This window comes from Trematomus bernacchii, unplaced genomic scaffold (assembly GCF_902827165.1).
Source record: "Trematomus bernacchii unplaced genomic scaffold, fTreBer1.1, whole genome shotgun sequence".
NCBI classification, from domain to species: domain Eukaryota; kingdom Metazoa; phylum Chordata; class Actinopteri; order Perciformes; family Nototheniidae; genus Trematomus; species Trematomus bernacchii.
The window spans coordinates 21,332,090-21,348,109 of NW_022987739.1; the positions used below are offsets into that span (position 1 = coordinate 21,332,090).

Sequence of the window (16,020 nt, forward strand, 5' to 3'; positions counted from 1 at the left end):
ATGATGTGAACGGATCCTGGTTCTGATGGGTGGCTAGGGGAAACAATTCTAGTTTTAATGTGATAGCCCTGTGCAGGTGACATCCAGGGGGTGCTGTGAGGAATATTGTCTCCCCCTTCGGAATTCTCATGCCCCTTTTAAGGTATAGATTTATTTAGAGCCCTTTGAAGAGCTTCTCGATCGAGGTGCAAAACTGCAACTTGAGAAAGGACTTCTGTGAGGCTTGGTGAGGATTTGTTTGTCCACTTTGTGCTCAGAAGCACTCGCCACATGGCTTCATATGATCTCCCCAAAAAAAAAAGACTGTCTCAATCAGGAGGAGCAGACTTCAGTCTTAAAGCCCTTTAACCCTCCTATTGCCTTCGTTTCCCCCCCCCTTACTTTGGTATTCACGGTCAAATTTGACCGGTCCTGTTTTAACTGCTATTACATTAACAAAAAAAACATTCATCATCACCAAATGTCATTTAACACCCTTTCAAACTGTAAATATTGTATCAGACTATTGGTATACATGAAAAACTGCAGTAAATATACAAAGAATAGACACTGAACAAGTAATGCGTGTGCCAGGTGTGATCCATGTGGGGGGATGGGCACATAAGAGCGGGAAATGTGTCAAATTGTTCTGTGTGTGTGTGTTTGTGAGTGCCAGGTGTGATTCACATGGGGGGATTGGGCACATAAGGGGGGGGGGACATCTAGAGCAGGGGTTCCCAACCTTTATTGTGCCAAGGACCGGCAGATACATTAAAAAAAAATGCATCCAAAACATATTAACAAAGTTTAAAAAAGAACCGGTGTCGTTTTTTGGTTTTTCGGAAAACCAAAAAACCGACGTTATTCAGTTTTTAAACCAAAACGGGAAAACAGATACATCAACGTTTTGGTTTTGTTTGTATGATTTACGGATAATCCAGTGAATGCTGGGAAAACGAGGAGAAGGCGCATTATGAAGGAGATGTCCGGTCGCCAGGGTGTGTGTGTGTGTGTGTGTGTGTGTGTGTGTGTGTGTGTTATCTGATCTGGATGGTTACTAATTCCTTTTCTTTATGGCGGTAATCTTTGACCGGGAACACCGTGGGTGTTACAAAGTTGACTAAATCATCCAAAATTCAATGAAAGTGGTGATTGTACATGTTCAAATGTCTACTGTGAAGGATATCATGAAGCCTTAATGCAATCGAATGTAGAACAAAAAAGTTATGATTGATGAAGTAGTAAATCGGTCAGATTTGACCCGAAGACAACAGGAGGGTTAAACCCATTTCATGAGAAGTGGTCAGAGTGAAGCGAATGGATTCCTCCTCGTTTGTGAGTCGTTTTCCCTTTAAGGGCCAATATTCCAGTTGTAGAGAAAGTATTTATTTACTGTTTTTAAGAGTAGTAATTATACTCTACATTGGCAACATCGAAGGCACATACATGATAATAACTTGTTTGCTAGCTGGAATGTGCCTTTGCTTTTTCTTCCACATACCTGTAACCTGAGTTTCCTTCTCCCTGCTGTCCTGTCTTTCTCACTACAGACCAAAACACAGTAAGAGTGGATCTGATGAGCTTCAAACTAAGTTTCCAAAAGTGTGAGTTCATTTCAGTTCATTTCTCACGCATTATACCATATACTTTAAAAAGTTCAGTTTCGAAAAGTTACATTATCGACAAATTGGACCATCAAATCTATTAAAAATGCCTCTTAATATTTTTCTAAAGCTCAAGGTGGCATCTTCAGTTAGCTTTTTTATTCTGACCGAAACTCATACTTAATAATTCATGATCATATAACAAATAAAAAGCTGAGTATTTGTGCTTGAAAACAACTTGAATGAAGAATTAAAACACATTTGGTGCAGATTTACTTCGTGTCTGTATGGTTTCTATGAAAGCTTCAGAAGAAACCCATATCCAGTTGGCTCTTAATGTGTTTCAGCCTCAGGTCCATGATTGTTTTAATAGCTTAGTTTCTTTAGGTTTTCCATGAGATGCTTCTGTTTGTCTGTCTTTATCTCTGCTGTTGTCCAGCATAGCGCTTTAAAGTCTCACATTCTACTGTGAAAGAACATGTTCTTTATTCCAGTTATAAAAGGATTGCAAGTGGCTGCTGCAGAGCCTGTTGTTCTCACAGCTCTGGAGGGAAGTTTCCGCCACAGTTTGAGTCGCAGTGTAGCGCCCTCTGGTGGGCGGGGGGGCTAGCTGCGCTTTGCCGTCACCTGCTGCCTGAGCTTCTCCCTCCTCTTCTTCTCCATCAGCCTGGAAAAGCAGAAAATCAATATTATTTTTGTTATATATCTGCTGTACAATATCATCCCATGCCTGCGTTTTTAGATCATCTTCAGATCTAACAATTATTATTTCAGAATAACCTGGAACAGGCCAGATAAAGGTAAGGTTTGATAAAGACAAGCAGATTTTTGATTTCAACAAAAAAAAACATACTATATATGAACATATCATTTGAATATCTACTAGCATACATTTGACTGTGCTGCTATGATTTGTTTTATGACTGTTGAAGACATTTTAATGGCATACATTTATGGTAACACTAAAATATAAAAAAAATTCATAGCAGACTGATATACAAGTAGTATGTCATAAAAGTGTTTAGTGAATGCACAAAAAAATCATTAAAATATAGAAGGAAATGAAAATGTCCAAAAGAGCCATATCTTCTTTTGACTTTTATATAAACTACTATATATAGACTAGTGGCAGGCGACCTCAATCTAGCAAATATGTGAAAAACACTGTAATTAATTGAATTATCATCTACAAAATGTAATATAATAAAATGAATAATGAATAAATGTCTGTCGAAACAAATTATTAAGTACATGCTTCCTTTCTGAATCTTGGTGGTCAGTCACCTGCGGTTCCGGGCCTCCACCAGCTCGCTCAGCTGGTCCTGAGCCGCTCTGAGCTCCTCCAGGCTCTGCTGGTAGCCCAGGTCCCCGGACCCCGACCTCTCCAGGAGGGACACCTGGGTGGACAGCTCGCTGGTTCGATCCCGCAGCCGCTGGATGGACATGTACAGGTTCTCATCGTCCTCCTCCTGCAGCCACAGTGAGGAAGGAGACGGAGAGGAAAGTGGAAGTTATCATTTATAACTTCTCTCCTATAATCCTAATTGCATAGATGCTAATACATAAATAGCAGGGCTGTCAACGTTTACACATTAACGCTAGTAATCAACCTTTAAACCGTAACCTGTCAAAAAAAAGAAACGCAAAGTAATCACATTTCTAAGTTTAACCCGAAGTTGCTCCAAAAGCGTGGATGTGTACCAGTAATTGCATGGCAGTGAAAAGGTAAAAAAAGCACTGGTAACGGTACAAGCTACATGTATTGCACTGTCTGGAGACCACTGGACAACAGGAAGCATACTGCACTACAGTACCTCCGTGTAAAGGCAAAACTTCACTTTATAATGTGCGAAAACTCTTACAAATGTGCCATGCATTTGTTTTTTTATAACACCACACATTTATTTGTTTTATCTCCCCCAACAACTGGTTTACCTTTGCATTGACGATCTCTATGTGGACCAGAAGAGAAGCCAGCTCCAGCTCTTCACTGTAGCTGTTCTTCAGGGGGATGCTCCTGTAGCCTGGACACACACACCACTAAATCAACACTTTTTGGCAAAAATGATTTACAGTTCAACAGTTAACATCATAAGATCATGTTATCACATGAGCCCAGTCTGCTCTGATTGGTTAGCTGGTTGTCCTGCCCCTTAGCCTATCACGTAAGATGCGTTGGAGCGATAGCCAATAGAAAAGGAGTGTTAAAGGGCCCATGTCATGGCCATCTCCACTGATCATAATTCCATTGTTGAGGTATACTAAAATAGATTTATATTGTGCAATTTTTCAAACTCACATTGGTTTCTCATACAGCATCTCTGTAAACTACGTGTATTCACTGAATTTCACTCTCTGCCTTTAACGGCTCGTTGTAGCTTCCAAAGCTCCAGCCCCCACCCTCCCTGTGAGCACAGTGTGCTCTGATTGGTCAGGACGTTGTGAATCGCGCTGAGCTCCGTGGAGGTGTTGTTTCCTTGTTTAGGATACACAGCCAAACACAGCCAAACTCATCCTGAGCACACACAAAGTCACAGCCGAAGTAAAAACAATAAGTGTGGCTTGATATTGAGTAAGAAAAAGGTTGATAAACGCTGTGAGAATGGGTCTGCAGAGAGAATTTCGCCTCGATCCCAACTGTCTGTTATCAGCCTGCAGCCAGGGAGGAGAAATCAGCTGAGCTGCCTGCTCCCTGCACACAGATGTGTGTGTGAGGAAGTCCGTGGATTGGTCAATTTGGACCAATCAGCGGGGGCTTAACGTAACGGCTCCGCGGACGTAACGTAACGGCTCCACGGATTGGTCCATTTCGTTCCGGGTACGGCATGACATCATGCCGTACCCGGAACGAAATGGAAGAATCAAATGGACAATGATGTATCTCCAACGAGGCGTTTTGGGGAGGTATTTTCTGTGTTTTACTCGCTACAGGCTGTACTTTGAGGGTTTTGACTCTGCACACCGTTTACATGCATAAAAACCTTCATAACACACAAGGGGACGGGTAATAACCGGATGACAAGCATGACATGGGCCCTTTAAGTAGTGATGTCCCTATGTAACGCAGGTAAACAACTTTAATAATCAGTTAATCAATTTTTTTCTCTCTTCTTTGAGTTTTGGTTCTGCTATTATTTCACATTCACCTGTGCGTAGCAGACGGACAGGGAAGGTGGCCTGTGCCAGGAAGTTAGGATCGCTGAACATGTCCTCCTCGTAGACAGTGAAGCGCAGAAAGGAGAAGCTGGGGTTGTGGATGTCGAACACAAACTGCCTCTGCACCCACACAGGGTTCAACCCGTTATCAGCTGGGGAGCAGGAGGATAGACGGTCAGCGCTCAGGCAGTGAACACATCAATGTAAATCACGTATGTAGCAGCCAGGTGGCAGCACGTTGTCTTACCCACGACGTCCGTCTTGCATTTACAGCTGTCATGTTCTGCTCCACAGATCTCCACCTCCACGAAGGGACAGACGATGCTGCGGCCATTTTTAGGCAGGTGGCGGGCTCCGAGCACCTGATTCAAGATGAGAAACAAGTGTGAAAAGTAGATAGAACAACGAACATCTTAATCTTAAGCTTTAAGAGACTGTTAATACAACTGTGGCCCAAGCTTTGATTTAGTATGATAAGGAGAAATATAGGCTCTGGTTGGTCTAAAGCAGGGGTGCCCAATACGTCGATCGGTCGATCGCAAATTGTGCCATACGGGTTCATGCCGTTATGAGGGGGCCTCACCTCCTCATCTGCCCCCCCCGCCGTGCTCGCGACACAGATTGGGCAGGGGCGGCCCTGTAGGTAGATCATTTGGGCTTGGTCATTTTAAAAGTAGCTCCCAAGCTGAAAAAGTGTGGGCACCCTTGGTCTAAAGTCTTGAAATAAAGTATATTGCTGCTATAACTTACCTAATTTTGGATCAATAAAGTTCAATTATCAATATTAATCTGGTTCAGACTAACTTTTAGCAAATATCTTACAGCACATCTTCCATTTAATTTTGTTGTGCAGTGTGTTGGTTAATATTCAACTTGTTAGGAGTTCATGCAATGCTTGATTGTGCTTCCTGCTGTTTCTAAGATGGAGCCATTTTCTTATCATACTATATTTAGTCTCCGGGCAAACTGTTTTTTCCTTTAAAACATAAGGATAAAACAGCAAAAACTAAATAAAAATGTCAAGAGGGGGCTAAGAAAACATTTTTCTTTTATCCAGAAATGATGGATCTGACCTGTAACTGGATGGTGATTGGCTCCACATGTAGGGTGTCCTTGTCGAAAGGGTCGAAGGCGTCGTCGCTCATAACTTCGGGCTGAGGAACGAAGCCGCTGCTCCCTCCCAGCATGAACAGGGACTGGTTCAGCTGCATGGGTTTATCTACACACACATTTCAGATTCATCAAACACATTTACTTTGTTTCATACAACTGACATCCTTATTGTTAAGAGCCTGCAACTTTAAATAAGTGTGTACATGAGGGTAGTAATTATGCGTTCAAGTTCACCTTGTCACCTAGTTAAGTCAAACCTCCAACCATTTTTACCGAGATATTGTTTTTCTTTCGCTTCAGATCATTTGAATAATCAACCTGAAGAGGTAAACATATTCTTTAAACACATTTTGAAAATGATTATTTTTTCTGTAGCAGTAAACCATTAAAGTGGCCCTATTATGCTCATTTTTAGGTTCATATTTATATGTAGTGCTTCTACTGTGACATGTCTCCATGCTTTAATGTTCAAAAATGTATTTATGTTTCTCATACTGCCTGTGCTGCAGCACCTCTTTTCACCCTCTGTCTGAAACCAGAGCCCAGTCTGCTCTGATTGGTCATGTCCCGCCCTCACAAGCAATGTGTTTAAGTGCTAGCCAGGGGGAGTGCGGAGGGAACTTTGGGGTTCAAGCCTTTGCAGACCATTTGCATGCACAAAAACCTATAGAACACACTACAGGAAACCCAAAACACACAACAGGACCTCTTTAAACCATCTCTTCACCCCTTAGATTTAACTCTGAAATGCGATCAAGCATATATTTTTTCATTTTATTCTATGTAGTATACTGTTCCATTTCCCTGGTGGTCACACAAATGCAAGCAAATCATTCTAATAAGTAAATAAATACATTTGAATTCATCACAAACTGTATTTGCATGCTTGAGATCCAAAAACAAGCAGAAAATGTCTGTCAGTGGCACTTAACTTGTAATTAGCAACCAACATTGAATATGAGGAAAACATTTTTTTACAATAGCTTTTTATATAATGTTTTACTTACTTGTTGATTGCTTGTATGTGCCCTTCTCTTTTGTTCTGACACTGTGTAAACGTACATGTATATCTGCACACTGACCTGGGGTCTGGAAGTTGAGAGCCACCAGCTGGGAGCCGCAGAGCCAAATGGGCAGCGGGTCGTAGTTGGACGAGTCCAGCCTCTGTCCTCGGGGGTAGACTCTGGAGAGCTGCCGGCGGTTGTACTGCAGGAAGCGCTTCCCTTTGCTGCGGGTCGCAAACTTCTCCGCCTTGGTCTCCGGGAAGGAGGACATGTCCCGGTAACACGCCCTCTCTGTCCCGATCTCTGAAACAGCAGCAAAAAAAAAAAAAAAGAGTTAAACACGGAAACTTTACAAGTGATGCAAGAGAAGAAGAGAGAGCAGTTTGGTCCTTACTGTCCTCGTTGAAGGGGACGGGTCTGCAGTAGACCACCAGCTCTGACAGCTCCACCGCGATCTTCTTCCTCCTCTCCATCTGCTTCTCCTCCTGCATCTGTTACCATGGAGATACTGTTCAGTCAATATAAAAAGAGCCTTTGAAATATTGGATTACTTTAGAAAGAGCAGCAACATGGTCAAAGGTTTAATCCGAAATGATTGTTAAAAAGACTTTAATGCATTGACTTGACTTACCAATCAGTGGCTTTCACCCTCTGTAACTGGGCAATACTGACAATACTTATACTGTGTACTTATAATTATTCAACTGGGCAACATTAATACAACTTAGGATCATCACTGTATTACACTGAGCATTGTGAGCCATAGTATGGTTCCTCATCAATATCTTTATTAATACTTATAAACAAATGTATATATTGTAATATTCATGTTTAACATGTTGTATATTTATAGAAGTACAACTTGCAGGTTTTTTACTTAACTTATTATCTTAATATTTTGTTTTCATTCTATTTCATTTTATCTTTTTATTTTCATGTTATTATAAAATGGGGCAACTGTCATGAAACCTAATTTTACTATTTTATTTGTATTCTATTCCATTTTATTTTCATGTGGCACATTTTTACTTTAACTCCATAGGCTTACATTTTCTTACTTTTTATTTCATCTTATTTTCTTATTGCACATTTTAATTTAACTTCTTATGTTTATATACTTTTTCTATTCTATTTTCTTAAGTTATTACATTTTTAATGGAGCAACTGTCATCAAAACAAATGTCCTCATAATAATAATAATAAATGGAATTTATAAAGCGCCTTTCACGGGACCCAAGGTCGCTGAAATGGGATAAATAAAGAATTGTGAATCTGATTGTTAAAAATGTAATGTCTGTAAAATGGCTACATTTCCCACAAGATGAAGTTGTCCCTCCCTGCGTACTGACCCGTGCGTCAGCGTTCTGCGTGGCCTCTCTGATCCGGGACACCCAGCCCGTCAGGTCCTCCAGAGAGTCGGCCGCCACGTCCAGGGTCTGCACCGGGAGAGAGGACGGCTGCTGGGACTGGATGGTGATCACATGGGGGCGAGAGTTCTTCCCGTCCTTAAGCACCACTGGACAGAGCGATGGAGAGAGGAAGAAGTAAGGTAAGAGAGAGAGAGTTCCGTTCAGAAAAAGTTGTTTTTGAGACTTTTTAGATGTGTTTCCAAAGAGGGCTAACAGGTTACAACAATCAAATCAAAGTTTATTTATATAGCAAGTTATCACAAAACATGCATGTCTCTTTAGAGACATGGGCTTTAGAGATAAACAAACATTGATGGCAGTGTTAACAGATAAATCAAATAATAAAAACACAAGATAGAACATGAAACACAAATCAAATAGATACAAATAAAACAAGATAAAATGCAACAAAAAGACAGTAAAAATACAATACAACAATAGAATAAATACCATAAAATGTAGGACTCAGGGGGACAAACACAGCATAATCAGCTCCAAGTATAGGCTTTATTTAAAAGGAAGGTCTTCAACACACTCTTCTGCACACTGTCTGCCTCCATAATAAAAACAGGAAGTTGGTTCCAGAGAAAGGGAGCTTAGTAGCTGAACGCTCTGACTCCTGATCTGGTTCTTCGGACTCTGGGAACCACTAAAAGACTTTGGTTGCGGTCGAATAGTCCAAAAAAACAGCTCCTAAATTCTAACCCTATCGTCTATTCCTTGACCTCTGAGTGAAACGTCACAGGGTTAAGGGATAGTGGATAGGAGAATTCAAAAGGATTTAGGAGAAGAGACTGCAGTGCTTTGAGAATCCGACTGCACTTTCACTATCCGACGTGTTTATGATGCGCCAGTGGAGGTCATAAATGTGCGTCTGCTGCTGTGGGGAAACTATGGAAACTACAGTTTTCTATACAGCGGACTACAACATGGATGTATAATAAGAACGAGGGACTACTGTAAACTCATCTAGAGACTCTGCACCGTGCTCTGATGCTGTTGTTTTATGCTTTATGAACGGGGACAACAGAGAAACATATTCTTCATGACCAAAGTTGGAATTGAAATAAAAAAGGAAAGTGAAACTTATGCTCGTCACCCTCTCCCTCCGGTCCACATTAATACAAATGATCCCAATACATATGATTGTATGAAAAGATCTTAAAATAAATACAAATGTATTTATTATAAACGTTAGTGCTTAACATCTATCACTGTGTATATCACCATTCAAACATCTTTTAAAAGTTGAACAAACCCCACACAGCTCAGTAAAGACTGTGAAATGTTGACTTTATTTGATCATTTCAGTAAAAACTAACATTCATATTTCTCTTTTTGATTATAATACTGATGAACGTTCAAAACAAAGCACTTTGGCAACTTACCACATACGTTTTGAACCGTAACTTTCATGATATCATTTCTCGTTCATAATCGATTGTTTCCGTGAACGGCCGACTGTTGTGTGACGGCAAATGCCGCGGCCGCAAGGCATTGTGGGGCAGCATTTCCCCCTCTCCTTTAGGTTAGGGAGGTCCAGTGGTTCCTAAGCTAAAGGAGGTTATAAAGGAAGTTTGAAACCTCCTTTCCTTTTAATTTAGAGAATTCGAACGGCTCTTATCATGGCTGCCACTGAGGGACTTCCGGGTTATTTCACTCCGTTAGGAAGGTTCCTAAGCTAAATGGACTATTCGACCGCAACCCTGCACTCTGGTAGCTTAATGCCCTAGAGGAGCAATAGAGGATTACAATTGTGCAATAGGTATGATGGTGCCTTTCCATGTAGTGCTTTATAAGCCAGAAGAAGAGTCAAAAGTCTCCACAGGGTGAAATGTATCAGGAAGTGTATTTATGTGTTCAAGATTTGGTTGGTTAGTTGGGTCATTTACAGAAATTGCAGTAGAAGTGTGAAGGCGTATCCAGATCAACCATTTTGAAGGAAATACTGTGCAATTTACACAAAATTGCAGAAATCATACATTTTGCTTGTCAGACAGATTAAAGACGTCTGAAGATAATTCCCGCTCTTTTACAGGATTGTGAGGTTTTTGTAGGATGTCTGTGTAAAATGTAATCGGACAGCTTTATACTTACCTTCCATCTCAATTATTTTCATTTCTTAGATTAATCATATTATGGGCTGTATTTATTTTTCTTCAAAAAATATAAATGAGCATTTTAACCAAAGCAAGCAAGTGTTTGGACTGTATAAGTCTATAAATAAAAAGTAAAAAATGGCTCTGAAGCATGTGTTTACTGGACTCACCGACATGGCAGGTGGGAACATCAATGAAGCCCTTAAGAAACGTCCCGAGAGGACTGTTCTCTGTGGACTGAGACAACAACAACAACAAAATTAGGATTGGAAACACAAGCTGATCATTTTGTTCAGCTCACCCCTCACTCACCACTTGGTCCGGCTCTCTGGAGGGGGAGCTGGGGACCTCCTCCACATAGTTTGCAGGAAACCACAGCTGTTTCTTCCCTCCGTAGTCGCCTCGCCACCTAAACACAGCACACAGGTTCATGAGGAGCTGCAATAGGTGGAAGTAACACACAAACAGGAGGTCACATGGTACAGATGCACTCACCAGCCGCCATCCTGCTTCTCCACACTGACGATGAGCGCCTGTTTGGGGAAGCAGAGCTCGTCCTCCCTCTGAGCTCGATAGTCGTACAGAGCTTTGACCGTGCACTGAAATAGGAGAGGAACCATCAGTCTGTCTGACACTCTGAACTTTTACATATGACCACTAGGAGGTGCAAAAGTCAGAACATGTTTAAATCTTATACTGTACATCCTGTTTCTATTTCCTTACTCAAGAACATCCCTTTCTTCCTTCAACTTGTCTTTCTTTTCTTTGTTCTCTTCATCGCTAACTCATCCATAAGCTAAAAAGGCTCTCAAACTGGAGTTCAAGAGTTTCACCAAACAGTAAAACTAAACTCTGCTCTTCCATGGAATACAATTTGATATCATAAGTAAGTAATAGAAAGAGGTTAATTTGGCAATGGAATAAATACATTCTGAAATAAATACTCCATATTAGCTTCAAAAGGGAATAACTCTGCTAATCATGTGTTGAATGATATGATAATGATTAGATGATTAACAGTGAATAAAACTGGAGGTCCACAGTTCAGTCTCACTTACCCGAGCTGTGGGCATCTTATTGGCCTCCACGTAGAAATGAGGGGTGCGGACCTCATATAGCGCCCCGTAGTCGAGCTCCTGACACATCCATGACAAATAATAGCGGTTAGTGTTGAGGTTTAAAAGGCGCTATTAAACTCATTCTGCATTGAAAGCTGCAATACACATGTATGAAGGTACAATAACAGCAAATATCAGTTGTGGTAATTATGTTGTGCACGTTATTGCTACATACAATTTATATTTTGTATTTTTCATTCTTTTTTTTCTGCTTTTGAATCAGCCAGGTTACTTGAATTAGTAGTATCTCAGTGAAAACCATGCATGACTTTAATGGCGGACACTAGTTTATTGCATAAAAAAACGCTATTTAAGGTGCAAATTGAGGAAGAATCCACAAAATGAAGTATGCCAATTGATTATTTAGGTGTTTATCATCAAGGATGCCAGACAATTACTGGTTGATTGATGAAAAACAATGTACGGTTGAAACTTCTGATGGACATTATGTTTTTATTTTGATCATAAAATACTTTTTGAATATTCATATTTATATTCGAGGAGAGCACCAAACTTTGGATACATGATGGCTAAACTGTCCCCAGTAGAAAAAAGCAACACTGTGCAAGAGAAGGAAAGAGGTTAACAGACAGAGCGCTGGACGTCAACAGTTGGTTGTCAAGTTGGTGACTTTAAGTGGAAAACACGGGCTACTACAGCAGTGATGTAAACATTTAATATTTGATTCCTGATCTGTGTGTGTCTCACCGCGGTGCCCATGCGGTCCAGAGTGTCCTCGTTGATGGGGTAGCGGAGCCTCATCTTGCGGTACAGAGGATGCTTCTCGTAGTAGGTCACCAGGTCCACGAGACTCTCGAACTCTGCCGAGCTGCCCAACATGAAGAGGCGTCCTTCCTGCTGAATACGGCAGTGCTTGATCTTCCCCTCCGCCCTGCAGGCAGATGGACAGAGAAGGACATTTAAACACAGAACGTTAAACTCTCAAAAATAGACTTCATTGATTGTCTTTGGGTTTTTTCGACCTGAAGGAGATGGCATAGGAGCTGTTTTCGCTGCGTTTCCGCACTAAGAAAGCTCCGTCTCTGGGGACACGCATCAGCATGTGTTCAGCCTGAACACGCGACAGACTGGAGTGGAACCACCTGGAAGACAGAAATCTGTTTTATTCAGTTTTCCTCTCTGCTTTCAAATACATCAGTAGTGAAGGGACATTGATGACTCACTCTCTGCTCTCGTGCGCGTTGGGCTGAGGGACGGGGCTGAGCAGCCGCATCTCAAACTCGTTGCAGCGCAGAGGCGTGTCTCTGTAGTGGCAGATGAGGCGGTACAGGCTGTCGAATACCAGGTTGTCGGTAAGGTAGAATCGAGTGGAGCCCGACTCCTGACGGGAGTGGATCCTGCAGTGCTGGACCCGACCGGAGCGCCTGGAGGAGGAGGGACCGTTTGCATATTCAACGCTACTCATCTGTTATAAAACTCTGGCAGGCTGAAGACAAAGACTGATTAAACATTCAATACTTAAAGTGGACCTATCATGCTATATTTAAATGATATATTGTAGGGCCATACCTATATAAGGTATATTTATACGTTTCTGTTTTCAAAATACCAAACAGATCATGCATTTTAGCCATGCCTCATTTCGCTCTATGTGCTGTTTGCTGTCTACGGGTCTGATTCTGCTGACCACGCCCCCCTGCAGGAGAGGGGAGACGTGCTCTGATCAGCTGCTGGGCTGTCAGAAGAGGGGGAGAAAAAGAGATCTCCGTCCTCTGTGTTTTATTATATCGAGTTGTTATTCATTTGTTTTAAAGCTCATTAAATAACAAAGAAGACCTTTGACCGGCACTTTTCTGATTTTGTCCGGAAGATTTAAACTTTAACGGACATCTTGACCGGCGAAAGAAACTGAAACTGAAACTCTGCCGCACGGTCCCCTCGTTCCTTGGAAGAGGCGGAGAGGTGGGTGTTTGTCATCTGCTGGTGGACTAACAGGAGAGAATTACAGTGCTTGCTGCGGGAGCAAACGCTTGCCTCGGGGAGGGAGAAAAAAAGCCATAGCGGAGAATAAACAGAAGGGTAACCATGGTAACTATGGGCGGGAAGTCTTCTTCGCTGCTTTTGTGGCAGACTACAGCGCCACTTACAGGCCTGGCATATGTACTACAGCGTCTCCAGCGCTTTCGAGCGCCAATGGCCGGCCGTGGCCCAACCCCACATTCCCCTGATAGGTGGAGAGTTGGCCCAATAGCCGTAGCGCCACCGTCCTGACGTCAGGACAGTGTTCAAATCTGGATCAGTTTTTATCAGATCCGTTGCAGCCCCTTTTTTAGAGATTTGGGTATGGAGGAAAATAGAGAGGGTTGTGTTTCTGACACTTGGTGAGTTCCCTGGAACACCGGGGACTTAAATAAATTGCTCAAATTTTAACCAGATTGCATAGAACAAAAACATAAAGGCAGATCCGGCGATCGGCCCCAAAATTGGCGATCATAGCCCCGGGCGGGGGCCTCCAGGTTGAACAGGTTAAAGGGGACCTATCATGCAAAATGCACTTTTTGATGTCTTTTATACATAAATATGTGTCCCTGGTGCGTCGGGGAACTCACGCAGCGTCAGAAAATAAAACCCTTTCTCTTTTCCTCCGTACCAAAATCTTTTAAAAACGGGTGTACAACGAGCGGATACCGATTTGCTGCCGATATGACGTCAAATCGGCGGTGGACCCACAGAAAGTTGCTATCAGAAACAATGCCTGACGTGTTTTGGACGTAATCTCGTCTTTGTTTACATTAGCAAGCCTTGCTAACACTCAGAGCTAACCTGTACTGTGTAGAGCACATGTGTTTAAAAAGCAGGAAATAAAAAAAGGAAACCCGCAAGAGAAAAAGCATTTGAGCTCCATACTGTTTCAGAAATAATCCTTGATGTGGTTTAGAACAGGATGGCGTTTTATCACAGCAGAATTTAACTTTATCTCCGGTATAATTCTGATCAGGCATTAGCTCCGCCTCCTCTTTCTTTCTTTTTTTAAAGCTAAGGACTCAAAATCCGCGTTTCTCTAACAGGGCTTCAAAAGAGGGGTATGAGCAGTATGAGGCATGGCTACAATGGGTGATCTGTTTGGTATTTTAAGCAAAAAACTTCACAGACATGTTTTGTATAGGTATGGCCCTACAATATATTTTTCCAATATAGCATAATAGGTCCACTTTAACTTTGACCTTACTCAGAACAAAATGTTAACAAATGCTGAAATTAGGGCTGCACTATTCATCTAAATTATATAAAATATCACAATATAGAATCCAAATCACAGTAAATGCAATATTTGGTTATGGCAAAATATGTGAAATACTCTAAACCAAGTATTGTGGTATTGTGGCTTTACGTGATAAAATATCCTTGTTTGGTAAAGAAAAAATGAAACTATTGTTCCCATTTACAGTCCATCGCAAATCATATCGTAATTGCAATATCATTACAAATAATCACAATTGTTTATTTTATCAACTCGTAGCTAAAACAATGTTTTCTTACTTCAGTAATGAACAATTACAGGCCCATATCAAACCTGCCATTTCTTGGTAAAATCATTGAAAAAGTTGTTTTTCAACAGTTGAGTAATTTCTTGCATTTAAATAACTGTTTTGATGTGTTCCAGTCTGGCTTTCGTCCAAACCACAGCACTGAGACTGCTCTTGTTAAGGTCTTCAATGACATCCACTTAAACACAGACAGTGGCAGAACTTCAGTGTTAGTATTATTAGATCTCAGTGCTGCGTTTGACACTGTTGACCACAACATATTACTAGACTGACTAGAGAACTGGGTGGGACTTTCGGCAACAGTTCAAAATTGGTTTGAATCCTACTTAAAGGACAGAAACAACTTTGTTTCTATGGGTAAATACACATCTGAGTTGACAAATATGACATGTGGGGTACCTCAAGGCTCCATCTTGGGGCCTCTTCTCTTTAACGTCTACATGCTACCACTGGCTCAGATAATGAAAAACAACAAAATAAGTTACCATAGCTATGCGGATGACACACAAATTTACATAACCATTTCACCAGGAGACTATGCTCCAATTCAAACACTGAGTAAGTGCATTGAACAAATCAATGACTGGATGTGTCAGAACTTTTTCCAATTAAACAAAGATAAAACTGAGGTAATGGTTTTTGGAGCCAAGGCAGAACGTATAAAAGTTAGCGCTGAGCTTCAGTCTGCAATGTTCAAAACAACAGATAGAGCCAGAAATCTAGGTGTAGATGGACTCATGGAGTTTCAACAGTCACATTAAAACAGTTACTAAATCAGCCTACTGTCACCTAAAGAACATATCTAGGATTAAAAGACTAATGTCACAGCAGGATTTGGAAAAACTTGTCCATGCTTTTATCTTCAGCAGACTCGACTACTGTAATGGTGTCTTCACAGGTCTCACTAAAAAATCTATTAGAAAGCTTCAGCTAATTCAGAACGCTGCTGCTCGAGTCCTCACTAACACTAAGAAAGTGGATCACATCACTCCAGTTCTGAAGTCTTTACACTGGCTTCCTGTTTGTCAA

At 41.4% G+C, this 16,020-nt stretch overlaps 1 protein-coding gene across 1 annotated transcript in view; it reads right to left on the minus strand.

Moving 5' to 3' along the window:
* Positions 1 to 1,187: 1,187 nt before the first annotated feature.
* Positions 1,188 to 16,020, minus strand: part of LOC117495768 (1-phosphatidylinositol 4,5-bisphosphate phosphodiesterase gamma-1-like) — a 37,598-nt gene continuing 22,765 nt past the window's right edge. Inside the window, 16 exon segments of the mRNA XM_034147269.1 lie at positions 1,188 to 2,250; positions 2,868 to 3,052; positions 3,519 to 3,607; positions 4,730 to 4,891; positions 4,987 to 5,101; positions 5,813 to 5,958; positions 6,935 to 7,159; positions 7,251 to 7,347; positions 8,206 to 8,372; positions 10,535 to 10,601; positions 10,677 to 10,773; positions 10,860 to 10,963; positions 11,423 to 11,500; positions 12,191 to 12,374; positions 12,466 to 12,585; positions 12,667 to 12,867. Coding sequence (XP_034003160.1) covers positions 2,190 to 2,250; positions 2,868 to 3,052; positions 3,519 to 3,607; positions 4,730 to 4,891; positions 4,987 to 5,101; positions 5,813 to 5,958; positions 6,935 to 7,159; positions 7,251 to 7,347; positions 8,206 to 8,372; positions 10,535 to 10,601; positions 10,677 to 10,773; positions 10,860 to 10,963; positions 11,423 to 11,500; positions 12,191 to 12,374; positions 12,466 to 12,585; positions 12,667 to 12,867 — 2,098 coding nt within the window. The 3' untranslated portion in view covers positions 1,188 to 2,189.